This window comes from Globicephala melas, chromosome 19 (genome assembly GCF_963455315.2).
Source record: "Globicephala melas chromosome 19, mGloMel1.2, whole genome shotgun sequence".
NCBI lineage: Eukaryota > Metazoa > Chordata > Mammalia > Artiodactyla > Delphinidae > Globicephala > Globicephala melas.
In genome coordinates this window covers 12,522,366-12,539,571 of record NC_083332.1, presented here as the reverse complement: position 1 = coordinate 12,539,571, position 17,206 = coordinate 12,522,366, and the positions used below count along the sequence as shown (strand labels likewise).

The following is a 17,206-nucleotide window of genomic DNA, read 5'->3' as shown; positions in this document are numbered from 1 at the left end:
TCCCCCTCCCACTGCACATCCTTCCCCCGGAGGTCCCATGGCAGTTCCCACCCAACAGGCCCAAACCTGAACATGACACCTTTCATCCCAACTGCAGTATCTGCTTCTATATTTTATTGTACTTTGCTGAGTCTCTCCCTGATCCCCAATCCTCCAAACTTGAACACCTCAGTGGTGAAAACTTCCTCCTCTCTGCACCTCCAAACCCAGGCTTGGTTAAGAGTCTAATATTCCCGAGATTGGATTCCAGAACAGCATTGGTCACCTTTCTGCACCTCGGGCATGTTTTTGTTTTAATTAAAAACTTGGAAACCCACTGATTCATAACAATTATTTTCTGAACACCTACCAAATGGCTAGGTGCTAGGGGCTCGGTAGAAACAGGGGACAACTGTACCTCACAACCCTGCTAGGATGCAATGCTAGCACATTCGCAACACCTACTAAGTGTCAGACACGGTCCTAAAGCTTTAGGTTTATGTTAACTCACGTCCTCATCACACCACCAAGAGGTCGGTATATTATACCTAACGACACTGTGGCACTTCAGAGGTTAAGTAAATCACATCCCATTTAACAAACTCTTGCCATCAAAGGCCCATACTATCACAAACTGATGACCCTCACAGGCCAGTATATGTAATGTGTTAGATTTGTGCAACCGTTAAAAATATTGAATTAGTTGCCAGCATTAGAAGAGCAGAGATATTTATGGAATCACAGATTTTCAGCTTCCTTCGTGAACAAAATCTGAAAATCTGGCAACATCAAGGTAGCTAGCATTCCTCATGACTAGGACAGGCATTCTCAGTTTCTCACAGTCGCCATTGCTCCTAGCTTCTCCCCAACCCGAAGACCGAGTTTCCTTCGCTTGCATTGCGATTTTCCTCTCAGCATCCCTAACTCCCGCAAGCGTTTGCGTTAGGGATCCCCGTTTTGTCCCGCTCAGCGGTGCTTGCGGAAGCCCGCCACTGCCCCCTGGCGGCGGAGTCCAGAATTCTCATCGCGTCTCCCAGCAGCCATTAAGGGACTTGGTGAGAACATCCAATCAGATGGGTGAGAAGCCCGGGAAGTGACCAATCAAAAGCGACAGAGGGGCCAGAATTCGACCACTGAGGATAGAGAGCGCTCGGAATAAAAAACTCTTTTATTGAAGTGGGAGACAGACGCACAAAGAGAGTCTTTTTTTTGCTGGGGTCTCGGGGCTCAGGGAGGCCCGGCCGGGGGGTGGCGGAGCAGGCGGGCGGCGACGAGGCTGGTGCCCTGGCGTTGGGGCCGCGCGTACTTGAGGAAGATGGCGGCGAGGCCGGGCGCAGGGCCTCGGAGCGCGGCGCGGACCATGCACGGCTCGACCGGGCCCAGCTCCGCCCGGCTGCGGCGGAGAGACGGAGAAACAGAGATGAGGCAGGGGTAGCGGGGAATAGGAGACGACCTGTCCTCGGAGCTTGGGGCTCGAGGCTGAGAAGACAAGCTGACTTGGGTCCCCGAGGACTTCTCAGGAGTTCTCTCGAGGTCGGACACGCGGTCCATCATCTAGAGCGACTGGAGGGCGCTGACGAGGGGCGGACCCCCTATTTTTCTCTCAGCGCGGCTATGGGAGAGCCAGGACCCGCGGAGAGGGAAGGACTGGGGCTGAGGATGGGCGGACAGACATCCAGCTCTACCCTAGGGCACGGGCTGGAGGAAAAGATGATTCACCCTGCCCCGCGGTGGCGTGGTTAACAAGGAGATGAGGGACTCCAGCAGCTAAAGGGACACCAATTCGTGGCCAGGAAGGGAGCTAAGGGACTCGAGGCTGGCAGACCTCTCGTTCTCAACCCTGGAACGCAGTTAGAGCGTCTTCTGGGCCTGAGGAGATCCTATTTTTCACCCTGGGGCAAGGTTAAGGGCCCCCACATCTGAACAAACACCCCAGTCTCTCAGACACCCCCAGAGAAAAGCAAATGGGACCCCCCAGACGAGGCAGACACCCCATTCTCTCTCGCACCCAGCAAACAAGTCTAGCCCCACCCCAGCCCCCAGCCCCCCGCGCACACACCTAATTGTCTCACATTCTCTGAGACGGGAAAGACGGCGACCAAGAAGGTAGGCCCTGAAGCCACAGAGAACCTCCGCCGCGGCCATACCTGTAAAGCGCCGGCTCGGGCCCGGAACCCGCCCCGTGGAGCACCCGGTGTGCCAGGCTCAGTGCTGCAGCGGCACGGCGACCCGGCTCCCATCCTGCTGCCTCGGCCTCCAGCAGAGACAGCTCCAAGAAGTAAGTGGCAAGTAGCAACACCTGCCATTGTGGCAGGGAGCAATCAAGTCACGCCCCTTCCCGTGCAGGCCACGCCCCTAGCCGCGCAGGTCACGCCCCTGCCCCGCGCACCTGGGGGCCGCTCCGGGCCAGCGCAGCAAGTAGCCCGAGGCAAAGTAGCGGGCCCGGGTGGTGCAGCCGGAAATCCAAGCGGCTCAGGATGCGGCGCTCCGCGCACAGAAGCTCGTTCCGCGAGAAGGAGCCATCGCCCAGGAGGCAGAGGGAGGCGGGCTGGGAATTGGGGGGAAAGAGGTGGAGGAATCTTGAACCCCGGCTCGTTACTCCCTGCCCTTGAGCTCCTGGGATCGGTTCAGTCCCTGTGCTGGACCTCAGTTTCCTGGTCTGTAAAATGGGGCCATTGATTTGTTGTCTGGAAATCGTGGGAAGCAGAGGCTTCAGAGTCAGATAGACTTGGTTCCCGAGCTCAAACCTTACCATTTACTCTCTGTGTGACATGGACATCCACTGAAGCTCTCTGAGATTCAGTTTCTTCATCCATAAAACGGAGATGTTACTCCCTACTTCACCAGGCAGTTCTGATACGGCACTGAGTTTATGCATGTTAACTATAACTACTCAAGAAGGACTATAGGGGCTTCCCTGGTGGCGCAGTGGTTGACAGTCCGCCTGCCGATGCGGGGGACACGGCTTCGTGCCCCGGTCCGGGAGGATCCCACAATGCCGCGGAGCGGCTGGGCCCGTGAGCCATGGCTGTTGAGCCTGCGCGTCCGGAGCCTGTGCTCCGCAACGGGAGAGACCACAACAGTGAGAGGCCCGCGTACCGCAAAAAAAAAAAAAAAAAAGAAGGACTATAACTACTCTAACTATTCAAGACTGAGTTCAAGTCCCAAATGCTTGCCTTTGGGCAAATGTCTTCCTCTCTCTGGGCCTCAGTCTCTTCCTCTGTTAAAGGGACACACTGGTAGCCTCTACCACAGGCAGACATGCTGGGATTCCAAGAGTAGGTAAAGTGCTCGCTTGGCACACAGTAGGCATTTAATCTGTGATGCGGCGAGGAAGCGCTCCACCCTCCCAAGCCCCGCCCCGGGAGTACCTCTGGAAGCACGCACTCTTCCATTTTGCAAGCCACGAACAGGCAGGCCACGCCCAGCAGCTGCAGGCGGTGTAGGCGCACTCGGCCCGCGCCTAGGTAGGAATCGAGCAGGTGCACGGCCAGGTAGAGCGTGTCCCCCGCCAGGCCCAGGTACTCCTGGGGAGAGGCGCAGGTAATCACCACGGTTCTAGGATGCTACGCAGGCCCAGCCCTTTCTCCCTCCCCATTACGTACGTGAACCTGCACTAGCCAGTCCACCACTAGCGCGCGCATCTCCGGGGTCACGGTGCGGGGCAGCGCCCTCCGGGGCAGCGCGCGGCACACCTGGGGTCGGGCAGGAACGGCCTCACTCTCCTCACCTGTGCCTCGGCTTCTCTCCCGGGCTCCAGCCCTGGGTGCAGCAATCTCCTCGCACCAGTTGGATGTCCCGAGTGCCACACACAAACTGGCCTCCGACGTCCCCTCCGAATATGCTCTTCCGTGTCCCCGTCTAGAACCCTGGACGCCTCACTTTCCATCTCTCCAGTCTAGCCCCCATGGCCACAGGACTTCCTGAGCATCTCCTCCCGGGTTCCCAGACTCCAATCTTAGTCACCAAACCTCAACCCATCCTCCTCAGAGCACCCAGAGGGTCTTTCTAAAGTATAAATCTGACCAAGGAACTCCCCTGCTTAAAACCCTTCCTTGGCTTTCAGTACCCTTAGGAGAAAATCCCAATTGCTCTCAGACTCTCTCAGGCCCTGCTCCAACATCACCTCTTCCCTCTCTCCCCTCACAACCCACACTCCTACTCCAGCATTCTTTTGGCCCTAGACTATGCCAAGCTCATTCGTACCTCAGGACCTTTGCACTTATGTACCGGCCATTCCCTCCAGCTGAAATGGTCATTCCCCACTCCTTGCATTGCTGACTTCTCGGTCATTCCAGTCTCAGCTAAAATTTCCCTGACTTTTTCTATACTTTTCCTTGCACCCCATCATCTCTATCTCATTGCTTTATTTTCTTCATAGTATTTCAGTCTGGAGATACCCTGTGTTTCCTTGAATGTTTTGTCTTTTTGCCCCACTAGACTGCTGGCACCACGAGGGCAGGGATTTCTGTTCAGATCACAGCTGTGTCTTGGTTCCTAACAGAGACCCTGATCCAGGAGAGATGCTCACAAGATGTTTGTTAAATAAACACATCCCTTCAGTATTTCTTCTGGCAGTGCCTGTCTCAGACAGTTAACTGTGGACCACCGTGGCCTGTGTTTGGTTTTTGTGGCCCTTCTGAAATTATCACCCGCATTTGTTTGTCTCCGCACAGTGAGGACAGACTATCTCATGTTGTCCATCGCAGCATCCCCAGTGCCTAGAACATGCTCAGAAACATTTGTTATAACTCGCTAAATAGTTGGTAAGTGAGTAAATGTGAGGGACAAGTACGAGAGGTTATGCAATACCAAAGGAGGGGCTGCAGACAGCCTGGGGAAGATGGGAAAGGGCATTCCCGGCAGTGGAAACCACACAGGTAACAGTGCGAGAGAAAAGCCAAGTTGTGGGTGGCAGTGGTGTAAAAGCTGCAAAGTCGGTGGGAAGCGAGGTGAGAGGCTGGCGAGGTGGGAGTTAGGGAATGCTTGCTGAGTGGGCGTTGGGCGAGCGAGTCAGCTTCGGCTTCCTCTAACCCGACAGCCTCTGCTGCCCTCCAGGGATGTGGGCGGCGCCAGAGTTGCCCAAAGCCCGCTGGTCCACGAGTGTCCCGCCCCGGTCCCACTCACCATGACTTCGGCGAAGATATCCCCGGCGTACTCACGTTCTCCCTCCAGCCCCAGCGCGCTCAGAGCCTCCTCCAGCCCCGGCGGCGCGCACGGCCCGGGGGGCCTCTCTGGGCATCCTGGGGAGGCCCTCCTGCCCGCGGGGACGCCGTCGGGGACTGGGGTGCTCCGAGGCTCGGGATCGAGGTGGGCAGTTGGACTCTGCAAGGGAGAGGGGGTGGGGTCAGGGCCTGGAGAAAGGCCCAAGCCAGGAGGTGGGAACCTGGCTCCTGTATCTCACCAGCATCCTTCAGGCTGGAGTCAAGAGCCAAGCCGAACTCCCGCCTCTTCCCGCTGGAGCTGAGGACCCGCGGTGGGCGCTTTAAATGCGCCTGGGCGCATGCGCGCTGAGCACGCCTCACCTGGGCAGGCGCACAGGCAATGGCGAATGCTACGCGGGCTGGCTCTGCACCCTCCAAACCTTCTAGGTGAGACAGCTGGATCAAATCCTCTTCCTGCTACTTACTATATGACTGACGCAGGCCCTCTGAGCCTCACTCCTGAGCTATAAAGTAAGGATTTGAAAACAGCCGACAGAGTTATCCTGAGGAATTTGTAAGATGGTTTAAGTGTCCAGCACAGGGATTAATACAGTTAAAGCTCAAGGCATGGGAGCTATAAAATCACATAACAAATATTAATAGAGGGCCTCTGTCCCCTGTAGTGCGTATTCAGGGATGAGCAAACCACCTGTGGTCGCTGCCTTTATCAAGCCCACACAGCCTACTGTGGAGGTGACCGGCACAAGTCACCGGCGATCGGTCTGGACTAGTGCAGCGGCCTCTTTACTGCTCTCCCTGTACCCATCCTCTATAGTCTGCTACCCACATGCAGTTGGAAATGACCCTGTGACACCTAATAAGTCAGATCACACTCTGCCTCTCTTCAGAACATGTGGCTCCCATATCCCTCAAGTTGAAAGTCCAAGTGGCCCTATATTAGCTTCCCATCCCAAACACACCTTTGAGCTCATCTCCTATCCCCCCCACTCATTCCTCTCCCACCACACTGGCCTCCTGGCTCATCCTCACCCACACCAGGCACAGTCCTACCTCAGGGCCTTTGCACTGGCTATTCCCTCTGCGAGGAACCTCTTCTGTCAGAGATCCTTCATTTCCTGTAAAGTGTTTACTCAGATGTTACCTTCTCCATAAAAAGTGCCATCCTAAGCATTTCCTGTTCCCATTCTTTCGATGCACTTATTCTCTTCTTAGCACTTACTGCTTTATTTATTGTCTCCCTCCTGACTAGAATGTGAACCCCATGAGGGCAGGGCTTATCTAGTTTTTTGTTTGTTTTTCATTGCTGTATTCTCAGTGCCTAGAACAGGGCTTAGCACATAGTCGGTACTCAAACGTTTGTTGAATGAATGAATGAACAGGCTGGATGTAATTTTTATTTTTTTAAATTTATTATTATTATTATTTTTTTTTTTTTTTGCGGTACGCGGGCCTCTTGCTGTTGTGGCCTCTCCCATTGCGGAGCACAGGCTCCGGACGCGCAGGCTCAGCGGCCATGGCTCACGGGCCCAGCCGCTCCGCGGCATGTGGGATCTTCCCGGACCGGGGCACGAACCCGTGTCCCCTGCATCGGCAGGCGGACTCTCAACCACTGCGCCACCAGGGAAGCCCTGGATGTAATTTTTAAATGATCTGGAAGGGCCTCTTTGAGGAGGTGATGTTGAAACTGAAACCTGTAAGAGGAGGAGCCAGAAACACAAAGAGAGGGGAGAATATCCCAGGTGGAGTGAACCGCAGGAGCAAAGGCCCTGAGGTAGGAGAGCTTGCTATTTTCAGGCATTGAGAGGGCAGTGAGGCTGGAAAAGTGAGCAGAGAGAAGAGTGTGAGATCCCGGACCACTGGCCTTCTGTCATACTTAAAATAAAACAAACTCCTTACCTTCAGCATAAGGTCCTTTGGGCACATTGTTACCTCTCTAAACTCATTTCCTTCTACTCTCCCCATTCCTCAGTCTTTCTGAAATACCCTGTCTTCTTTATGTTCCCCAAACACATCAGATACCTGCCTGCCTCAGGACCTTTGCACTTGCTGTTCCCTTTGCCTGAACCCCTGATGAGAACCTGGATATTTATATGCTCAGAGTATCTCTACACAGTACAGGCAGACCTCAGAGACAGTGCAGGTTTGGTTCCAGACCACCCCAGTAAAGCAAGTATCACAATAAAGTGAGTCACACACATTTTTTTGGTTTCCCAGTGCACATACAAGTTGTGTACACTATACTGTAGTCTATTAAGTGTGCAATTGTATTATGTCTAAAGAAACAATGTGCATACCTTCATTTTAAAATGCTTTATTGAAAAAAATCACACACACACAAAACAAAAGAAAAACAAAAACACGCTAACCATCATCTGACAATACAGGGTTGCCACAAACCTTCAATTTGTAAAACATGCCGTATCTGCCAAGTGCAATAAAGCAAAACACAATGAAATATGCCTGTACGAAATAACTACAAAGGGAAAGTAGTAACTTTACAGAGGAGAAATCTGACAGACGCCACCTTAACCAAGGAATCAAAGTCATCACCAGGAATAGGACAGATCACCTCATGTGCCTCCTGATAGGATGCACTGAGAGGGGCATCTCATTTGGGGGAATTCCTTTCAAAAACAGCTTACATATAACCACAAGGAAACATCAGGCAACAAACTCTGAGGAGCATTCTGCAAAATAACTGCCCTGTAAGCTTCAAACCAGACAACTGAATGCAACGTGTGAGCCCGGACTGAGTCATTAGCCAGGACTTTTCTTTTGTATTTGGGGACATTAATGTGACTATCAGTAAAATCTGATCAAGGTCCAAGAGAAAAGCATTGTATCAATGTTAATTTCCAGACCTTGATAATTGGACCGTGATCATGTAAGAGAATGGTCTTGTTTGGGGACAGATACATAAATATCGGGGCGGGGGGGATAAAATCAGTGTAGCATATCCCGGAGAACCTGCGTGAAGGGTAGATGAAAATTTTTCGTACTTTTTAAAAATTAATTTTGGAGATTTATGGAAAGTTGCAAAGAGAGGACAGAGTCCCCATATACCCAGACCCAGTTTCCCCTATTAACATTTTAGTGTGGGCTTGTCACAATTTAATGAACCAATAGGGACATAGTATTATTCAAGTCCACGCACTATTCACATTTCCTGACTTTTTACCTAATGCCTTCTCTGTCCCAGGACCCCATTCAGGACACTACATTTAGTCTTCATGCTTCCTAAGGCTTCTCTCGGCTGTGACAGCTTCTCAGGTTCTCCTTGTTTTGAACCACCTTGACAGTTCTGAGAACCAGTGGTCGGGTCTTGTGCAGAACATCCCTCAGCTGGAATTTTCCTGATGCGTGTTTTCTCTTTGTTAGACTGAGAGCGTATGTTTCAGGAAGACCCCAGAGGTAAAGTATCATCTAATCGCCTCCCTTAGGAGGTACACATTGCCGACATGATTCACCACTTGACGTTGACCTTGACCACCTGCCTGATGCAGCTCCACTTTCTCCACTAAACAGTTGCCTTCCCCCCTTTCCATACTGTACTCTTTGGAAGCAAGTCACTTTGCAGTCCATACCAAAGGAGTGGGGGCCATGTTTCCCCTCTTTGAAGGCAGACTATTTACAGGTATTATCTGGAATTCCGTACAGATATGTCTGTTCTCACCATTTGTCATTTATAGCAGCACAGACTCATTTATTTTACCCCTTGGGTATAACCCAATACTATGCTATTTATTGTCGCTCAAATTGCTTTCAGCTGTGGCCACTGGGGGCTCTTTCCCATTGGCTCCTGTGTCCCTTCAACGCCCCGTCAGCGAGGGTATGGTTTGGTTCTAGTAGGTCCGGGCACAAGATGTTCGGGTTCATCTTGTACATTTTCTGCTCCAGTCCTAGAATCACTGTGGTACTATTTTTAAAGTTTCAAAGTTTTCAACGAGTCTGCAATTATCTCAAAATTAAAGTTAAAAATATGTGAATCGCTACACTTTGGGGGAAAGCTATCTGGCATGTATTAAAATACAGCAACTCTAGAATGCAGGCCACAAAAACTTAAAAAGCACAAGCGCGCTAAGATGGATTGTTACACTGTCAAAGGTTTATTACAGCACTGCTGGTGGCAGCAAACAAACTGGGAGCCAAGTGAATTCTTGTCGACAGGGGGCAGCTGAGTCAGTTGAGGCACATCCAAGCCGAGAAAGCAGAGAAAGCTCGTGAAGCGGCTGGAGGCATGACAAGTGTCCACGAGGAGCCCCCCAAATGCAGAAGGGTGGCTCAGAGAGGAGGATCTCATTCCTACCAATGACCCAGCAAGCCTACTGATGTACATATGCTGGCGGGGGCAGGGAGGGGGAAGATGCAGCAGTATAGAGCCCAGCAGCTTGACGACCTCAGCTGGGAGGAAAGAGTTATGCAGACAGAGGGACAGCCTTTCACGGCACTGTGTCCACTGGCACAGGGGTAACATGAGGACCAGAATGACCCACTCAAGGCCTGGGGGCGGTTTTGAGTTTCCTCCTCCTTTCACAAAACTTGTGAAACTGTCTAAATGCACATGACAAAAGACAGATCTAGTCAAAATTTAATTTTCCTAATTGGTAAAATTTATTAAAACACTCCCCTCTAAAACTCCCTATTTGGGAAAAGTTCTCCTACCGAAAACAGAAGCACCACTACAGCTACAGATATACATTCAACTGAGGGCAGCAGCTGAGGAACCCGTGCGAGGCCTCCGTGGACTGTTAAGACAACCACTAACTGGCTGAGGTAGATACGGGGGTGGACCCACACGAAGGTCTGAGTGACAGTGTGGTGTGACAAGAAAATCTAGCACCGGCCACCTCCAGGGGCTGGACAAGAGGGAAGAGTAAAAGGCTTTTCTTTTCAATTAATTTTTATTGGAGTATAGTTGCTTTTAAAAGGCTTTTCTTCATAAGCCTCTCTGACGTTTATCATATGACCACCAGGACATACTTTTGTAACTCAATTCATAATAAAGTCCATATGAAGTTAGAAAACAAAAAAAAATGCCTTGAGTCTTGGTTGTAGCATCTGACTTTTCCTCTACCCCCATTTACAATCTCAAAGCCTCCGTGTGTGTGAAGGCCTACACCTTCCGGCAAAATCTGACGTTAAATTCACCTGTGCCGGGCAGCCCTGGCCCTGGGGTCTGAGAGGAGTGACTCAAGCATGGTGACTCCAGGATTAAAGGGACAGGTGCCAGAGGCGTCCCAGAGCTGTGAAGGCTGTAACCCAACCTGAGGTGCTCCCAGCCGACCGCCACCACACATCCCATTGATCCACCAAGGGCTGTGTATCAGAATTGGGGGCCACAGGTAAGATGGGGTGAGCAGGCAGTGCCCCCTTCCAGGGCTCAAGGGCCACAGGAAATGAGTCCTCTCCCTCCCACACCCACTCCAGGGCCCAGCGACACCACGCACCCCTTCCACCCCCATCTCTCCACCCCACCTCTTTTTTCCCAAGCAGCTTCCGAGGGACTGCAATGGTCTCTGTCCTCTGTACCCCCCGCCCAGGCGCCTTCCCCAAACTCTTGGGCAGCTTCCGCCCAGCGGCCCCCACCCTCCACCCTGAGCTTGTGCACACCTCCCCCCCTCCTCGTGGCTCCCAGGCCCTGGGGCCAGAAGGACGGGAGCCGCAGGCAGCTGCTGCCCGGGGCCAGACTCCGGAAGCAAGGAAAGGCCCGGGGGTTGGGCCCCAGGCTGAAATGAGTGTCTTTATTGCTTGTACCGTACAAACACGAGGGATGCGGACAGGCCGGTGGGAGGAGGGAGAACTGTCAGGTTAAGGACATACACACACAGACAGGAAAAGTCAGAACCCACCCACCTAAACCAACCCCCCACCCCACCCCAGAATGTCTCTCTGTGACCTACCTACAGAAGGTGGGCTGAGGTGATCAAAACCACAGAAACTAAATCCCAAACCCCAGAGATGCTGGGGGGAACGGGGCAGGGGGGACAGGGCAACAAGTGGACCTCAGGTGTGGCTCCCCTGCTAGGCTAGCACCCCTCCCCCTCGGGTTGAAATGCTTGAGCCAGGGGCGGGGCCCGAGCCCACACACAGCACGCACACTCGAGGCCGGGACTCGCTTGCCCTCGCACACACATACCGAACACACATGCACACACACACACCCCACGTGCATCTGCATCCCAGATGCACAGGCACGCCCACAGACACACACAGCCTGAGGCACGCACGTTGAGTGCCCACAGCACTGACACGTTCACCTTAAGGCTGCAGAACGGGGGGGCCCGGAGAGGGGGAAGGAGTGAGGTGGCCCGGAGCCTCCCTTCTCAGAGGCCCCTACCTCGGTTCGTACCAGACACCCAGCCCCACCCACTCTTCGACCCAAGTCCACCGGGCCCAATACTGTCTCGGTGCGAGATGTGTAACAGCCGAGGCTGGCGCCCCTCCGCCCCAGGCAGAGAGAAGGGGGAGATCCCGGCCCCCATCCTCAGAAGGGGCGGGGCCAGGCCCGGGCTCCAGCAGGAGGTAAGGAACAGGGCTGGTGGGTGGGGAAGCCAGCCCCCAGATGCTCCTCCTGCCTCATCCCCAGGGTCAGAAGAGCAGCTTAGGGGATGGGGGAAGACAGGGCCAGGAGGCAGCGCCCATCCCCTGGGCCCCCTCCCGGTTCCCCACGGGGTAGAGCAGGCCCCCTCCTCACGAGGGAGTCCTGAACCCCCAGTCCTGCATGCGGCTTCCAAAGGCCCTCGCCTACTCCCGCACCCCCGATCCCTGGACATTATTGCTTTTCCGCCCCCATGGGAGAAGGAGGCTGGATTGCCCCACGCCAGGCCACTCCGCGCCTAACGACAGGGCAGGGAAGGCAGCACCAGGGCGCTGTCCACCGGGTGGCCCACCACAAGGCAGCCTCTGACAGAAGCAGTAACCCAGAGGCAGGGCTGCCCATGGGTGCCCCAGCCAGAAATTCAGGTGGGCCCCACGGCTCCATGCTTCACCCCTCACTGGGGCTTTATGTTGATTAAAAACCGGCATCTCTCCAACCGCCCAAAGGCCTGGTCCTGGGGCAGGCAGTGGAGAGTCTCCCAAATCCTGGTCTGGGCACAAAGGTGAGGGCAGGATAGGATCCTGTAGGCAGGGCCACTAGGACCACTGAGGTGAGTTTGGCAGAGGGCTGAAGAAAAAACTGGAAATGGGGGTCAGAAGGTGAGGGATGGGGACACAAACAAAGAAGGCAAAATAAAAAGTTTAAAAAAAAAGCCCCCCCCCAACCCGGTGGTGACGGCAGCCGCGCGTGCGTCCTGTGGCAGTGGCAGCGGCGGCAGGCAGCTCACTCTGCTCACTCTCGGATGCTGGCCGAATAGGAGAACTGGGGGAAGTGGGTCCGCTGGTCCAGTTCGAGTAAGCCCAGGCTGTCATCTGCGGGGGTCGGTGGAGGTGGATTGGGGAGAAGCGGTCTGCAGGGGGCCCGGGCACCCCACCCAGCCCCAGGAAGGGCTGCAGCCAGACCACAGTGCAACCCCCAGCTGGCGCGCTATCCCCAAGAACGAGAACGGGGACCACCGGACCGAGGCTCAGGGGCTTCCTCTCAGCCACAGCTCCACCCCAGGCCAGAGCCCTGGCCCACAGGCCCCACCGCCTGCTCACTCAGCCTCCCGAGCTCCCCCCAGCTCCTCTGCCCCAGGCCACACCGGGGTCCAGCCCAGACTTCTATGGCCCAGCCCCTGCCCTGGGCGCCACTCCTACCCCCAGTAATCCTCCCCTCCACATGCAGCCGAGGCGGGGGTACTTGCTAAAGCCCTGATGCAACCCTTCCCTCCTCTGCCCAAGACCCTTCCATGGCTCCCCGTGCAACACATCCGTACTCCTCCAGTGGCCCCCGATATCCTCCTGCTCTGGCCCTGATGCCCTCGCCCATCCCCCATCTATTCTGACCTCTGCAATGCTCCCATTTCTGGGAGTCCCGTATGCCACTCCTTCTGCCAAGAGCAAGTCTCAGCTGCCATGTCTCCTTCTCCAGGAAGCCCTCCCTGACTCACAGGTCAAGTCAGGCATTTCCTCTGAGCTTCTCCAGACCCTGTACTTCTAATACCACAGGCCTGATCACTCTGGGCTGTCACCCAACGTGGACTCTGAGCTCCCTGAGGGCAGGACCCAGGGCTGTCTCGTCACGGCTGTGTCTCCAGCACCGGGCAGGTGAGAGTAAGAACTCAAACAGCTACAGAATCACTGAACCCATCCAGCCCCAAAGACCTGAGCAACTTGGGAGACAACTATGGGCACTGATGGCTCCTCAAGTGTCTCCTGCCCAGACCTCTCCCCCGAGTGCTGCAGCCAGGGGCTCCTGGTGACCCTCACCAGGTCCACCGGTGGGCCAACGGCGAAAGCCCTGGCGAACATACTGCAGGGTAAAGTGCCCAGACACGGAGGGGGACCTGTGAGCTTCCTCCTGGAGAACTGGGCCAAGAGCAGACCCCACCCCTCCACCGCCCAGCCAGGCCCACGGGGAGAGGGGGCCTCAGACACTCACAGCGGTCCGGGGGTGTGATTGTGATGGACTGGGCGGTGAACTCGTCGTCAAAGTACCTTGTGTCAACCTCAGATGTGACCTGAGGTTTGAAGGGTGGCAGGAGCTGTGGAGGAGACGAGTCCAGGCTCAGGTCCCTGAGAAGCGGAGGCCCCAGCCAAGGTCCCCCAGGAGCGGCCGGGCTCCCGCAGGGAGCAGGCAGGCAGTGGGCTCACCTTCTTCTGCACCACGTCCTGCCAGTTGATACTGAGGAAGAACCTGTGCTCCATGACCTCCGTGGCATCACTGGGCCCCCCGCCGAGCCTGGGCAGAGACGGCCATCAGCACCCGCCTCCCGGGGCAGCCAGGGCCTGGGAGACGGGCTTTCGGTGCAGGCCCTGAACAACCTTTAATGATTCTGTCCCGCCACAGACCACCACCTCACAGAGGAGGAATCTGAGGCTCAGGGAGGGAGCTCCTGTGCCCAGGGTCACATCCTGCAAGCTGAGAGGGTGGGCTTGGCAGACGGCCGCTTCACATCCTGGCTCTGCCACCCTAGGCTGGGTACAGGGCCACCCTGTTCCTCAGTGTCGCCATGAAACAAGGCAGGGAGGCCAGAGGGCTAAGCACAGGCCTAGGCAAGGGAGTGCTCCCTAAGTGCCAGCTGTGGGGACGATCAACACACATCAAGCACCCCACGGGCGAGTGCACCTGTGGGCGCTGCCCCCTCCAGGCCGAGGGAAGTGGCAGCAGGTGACACTGGGCTGGGCAGGGCAGACGCCAGCCCTCACCTCTGCTTGGGGTCCTTCTTAAGCAGCCCAGCAAGCAGGGACTTGGCCTCAGGGCTGAGCGTGCGCGGGAAGCGGATCTCCTCCATGAGGATGAGCTCGAAGAGGCGCTCGTGGTCCTGGTTGTAGAAGGGCAGGCGGCCGCACATCATCTCGTACATGACCACGCCCAGCCCCCACCAGTCCACCGCCCGGCCGTAGTCGTTGTCCTCCAGCACCTGAGCAAGGGGGGGCGATGAGGGGCCAGGCCCACATCCCCCGGGGCCAAGGCGCTGAGAGGGGCCCGAGGGGGACACGGCCCTGCCCGGGGCTGGGAGGGCCACCTAAGGAATTGGAGCCCTGCCCTCAGAGGGTCTGGGCGGGGGAAACACACAGCGCTGAGGGCCCCCTCCTCCCTTGGCCTCACACGCCCCTGGGCCCTCCAGCCCCAGACACCTCGGGCGCCAGGTATTCAGGGGTCCCACAGAAGGTTTTCATGGTGGCCCCGTCACTGACGCCCTCTTTGCACAGGCCGAAGTCAGTGATCTTGATGTGGCCATCTTTGTCCAGCATGAGGTTTTCCAGCTGTAGGAAAAGCCAGTGAGTCAGGGACACAACGTACCTCAGGGTTTCCTGCCACCCCTGAAACCCCACACACCCCTGCCCTTCCCTGGAGGAGGCTGTGGCCTGGGGTAGTGGCAGCTGTGCCAGGGGCTCCAGGGGGGACCAGAGGTCACACCCCAGCAGAGGGTTAGGCCCTCCGAGGTTCAGGGGGAGGCCAGACCCGACACCTCCCCAGCGCCCCCTGCCCCCAGGGAGCTGGTAAAAAGCGGGGCAGGGAGAGACAGGAGCCAGGTCCTGCCCAAACTGCTTCCCCCACTGCGGGCTGCGGCTGTCACACTTTGGACGTAAGGAACACTGTCTTTCTTTCTCCTCTTTTTTCCTAAACTTAACACAAATGGGCACTTTAGTGGGCCTCTGTGTAACCTCCACCAGGTCAATAAAGACCACCACCTGCCCCTTAGGAGCCCCACGTGCCCCTTCCCTGTTATTAGCCACCACCTCCTCCAACACAGAAAGAACTTTCCTTCTCTGCTTTTTAACATTTTTTCCACCTCTATATATACACACTGTAAACGACGCAGACTCCCCTCATCTGTCCTGGCTTTCCCCTCAGCCTCAGCCCGTGAGACCGCCCAGGCTATCGTGTGTGGCTGTAGCTGGTCCTCTTGAACTGCTGTGCAGACTTCCACTGTGTGGATACACCTTCATGCCTTTCACCCACTTTCCGACAACGGACACTTGGGTTGCTTCCAGTTTGGGGTCAGTGTACACAGTACCGCCAGGAGCTTGTGCGTCCACATTGAGACAGACACAGGCACCTGTTCCCGCGCATGCTCCTAGGGCAGAATGACTGTCTCACAGGGGACACGTGTGTCTGGCGCTGGTGGGCTCAGCCGGGCCATCTCCTAAAGCGCTTGGACCAACTGACACCCTCTGGCTGCACAGCAGGAAGCCTGGAAGGGCCCCACGCAGGGCCACCTGCTGTGGAACCACCCACCTTGGGCCTGGGTGGGAGGCTCAGCTCTGAGAAGGACAAGACAGACAGACCCTCCATGGAAGGGGAAGCTCAGCAGACGGGCAGAAGGCCTGTGCACGGCCTGCCCAGCCAGGAGGCGACGGCACGCTCACCTTGATGTCACGGTACACCACGTCCCGCGAGTGCAGGTACTCCAGGGCTGAGACGATCTCCGCACCATAAAAGCGGGCCCGCTCCTCCGTGAAGACGCGTTCCCGGGACAGGTGGAAGAACAGCTGCCAGCAGAGGAGGCAGGGGAGGTAAGACCCCGGCCCAGAGGAGGGGAGGAGGGGACCGTGTGCGGCCCCGGCACCCAGCCCACTGATGAGGTGACACCTGCCCCACGAACCGGCAAGTGACGGCAAGAAAGCCCAAGTGAGGGGCGGTGAGTAGAGAAGAACTCACGTGAGCCAAAAAAAAGAAAAGAAAAGAGAAAGAAAAAAAGAGCAAGGGATAAAGAGCAAAGGGTAGACACCAGGCGCTGAGTGGAGAGTGAGGGGGGTGGCAGGAGGGGGCAGGCGAACGAGGAGCGACAGCCAGCAAGCAGAGGACCACGACTCAGGAGCAAGTGACAAGCTGTGAGACCAAATGGGAGAGATGAAGCCAGTGAGTGACACCTGCGTGGAGAGAAGGGTGTGAGGGGCGAGGAGCGGGTGACGGTGAGCGACAGCAAGTGGCTGAGCGCTCGCATCAGGAGGCCGCACTGACAGCAGAGGAACGGGGGATCCTGACCCGCAGACGCTTTCTCCGCGCCTTTAAGAACGTCCTTGTAGCGCTGTTGGCCAAGCACCCACACAGCCCTCTGCACAGCTTTCTGGACCTCAGTTTGCATCCTGCCTACCAACTCACTAGCTGTGGGAACTTGGACAAGTCACTTAACTGCTCTGAGCCTGTTTTCCCTCCTGCACGACAGAAATGGTGATGCCTGCCTCAAGGGGAGGGGGGCGGATGGAACAAGATGACACCCAGCAAGTCTCCCTCTGCCCCCCACACCCGGAAAGGCAGCCAGGGGGCAGCGCAGCTCACCTCGCCACCGTTGGCGTACTCCATCACGAAGCACAGGCGGTCGTGGGTCTGGAAGGCGTACTTCAGCGCCTGTGGGGAAGGAAGGCGGCCGGGATAGGAGGTGGGAAAAAGGAGGGCTCTCCGCTCGGCCCTGGGAGGCAGGGGCGCTGCTGGTTCTGCACATACACCCCCAGGCCTGGCTCAGGCCGTGGGA

At 56.1% G+C, this 17,206-nt stretch overlaps 2 protein-coding genes across 10 annotated transcripts in view; both read right to left on the bottom strand.

The window, feature by feature from the left end:
• Positions 1–1,129: 1,129 nt before the first annotated feature.
• CCNP (cyclin P) lies at positions 1,130–5,475 on the bottom strand. 3 transcript variants are annotated; one of them, XM_030874262.2, is made up of 7 exons: positions 5,384–5,475; positions 5,107–5,304; positions 3,585–3,674; positions 3,351–3,506; positions 2,369–2,527; positions 2,127–2,278; positions 1,130–1,372 (listed from the first exon to the last, which is right to left on the bottom strand). In XM_030874262.2, the coding sequence occupies exons 1-7, from the start codon at positions 5,387–5,389 to the stop codon at positions 1,207–1,209; spliced, it is 927 nt and encodes a 308-aa protein (XP_030730122.2). In that variant the 5' UTR covers positions 5,390–5,475; the 3' UTR covers positions 1,130–1,206. The 3 variants fall into 3 exon arrangements, with proteins under 3 accessions (XP_030730122.2, XP_060144901.1, XP_060144902.1); XM_060288918.1 differs by lacking the exon at positions 3,585–3,674; XM_060288919.1 differs by lacking the exons at positions 3,585–3,674; positions 5,384–5,475 and having other exon boundaries at positions 3,710–5,250.
• Positions 5,476–7,435: 1,960 nt separating this feature from the next.
• Positions 7,436–17,206, bottom strand: part of AKT2 (AKT serine/threonine kinase 2) — a 52,131-nt gene continuing 42,360 nt past the window's right edge. For all 7 annotated transcript variants that reach the window (XM_060288363.1, XM_060288360.1, XM_060288366.1 and 4 more), the window contains 7 exons: positions 17,014–17,082; positions 16,101–16,223; positions 14,865–14,993; positions 14,433–14,647; positions 13,878–13,965; positions 13,666–13,768; positions 7,436–12,554 (listed from right to left, as the gene is read on the bottom strand). In XM_060288363.1, coding sequence (XP_060144346.1) covers positions 12,475–12,554; positions 13,666–13,768; positions 13,878–13,965; positions 14,433–14,647; positions 14,865–14,993; positions 16,101–16,223; positions 17,014–17,082 — 807 coding nt within the window. In that variant the 3' untranslated portion in view covers positions 7,436–12,474. The remainder of the gene's footprint in view (positions 12,555–13,665; positions 13,769–13,877; positions 13,966–14,432; positions 14,648–14,864; positions 14,994–16,100; positions 16,224–17,013; positions 17,083–17,206) is intronic.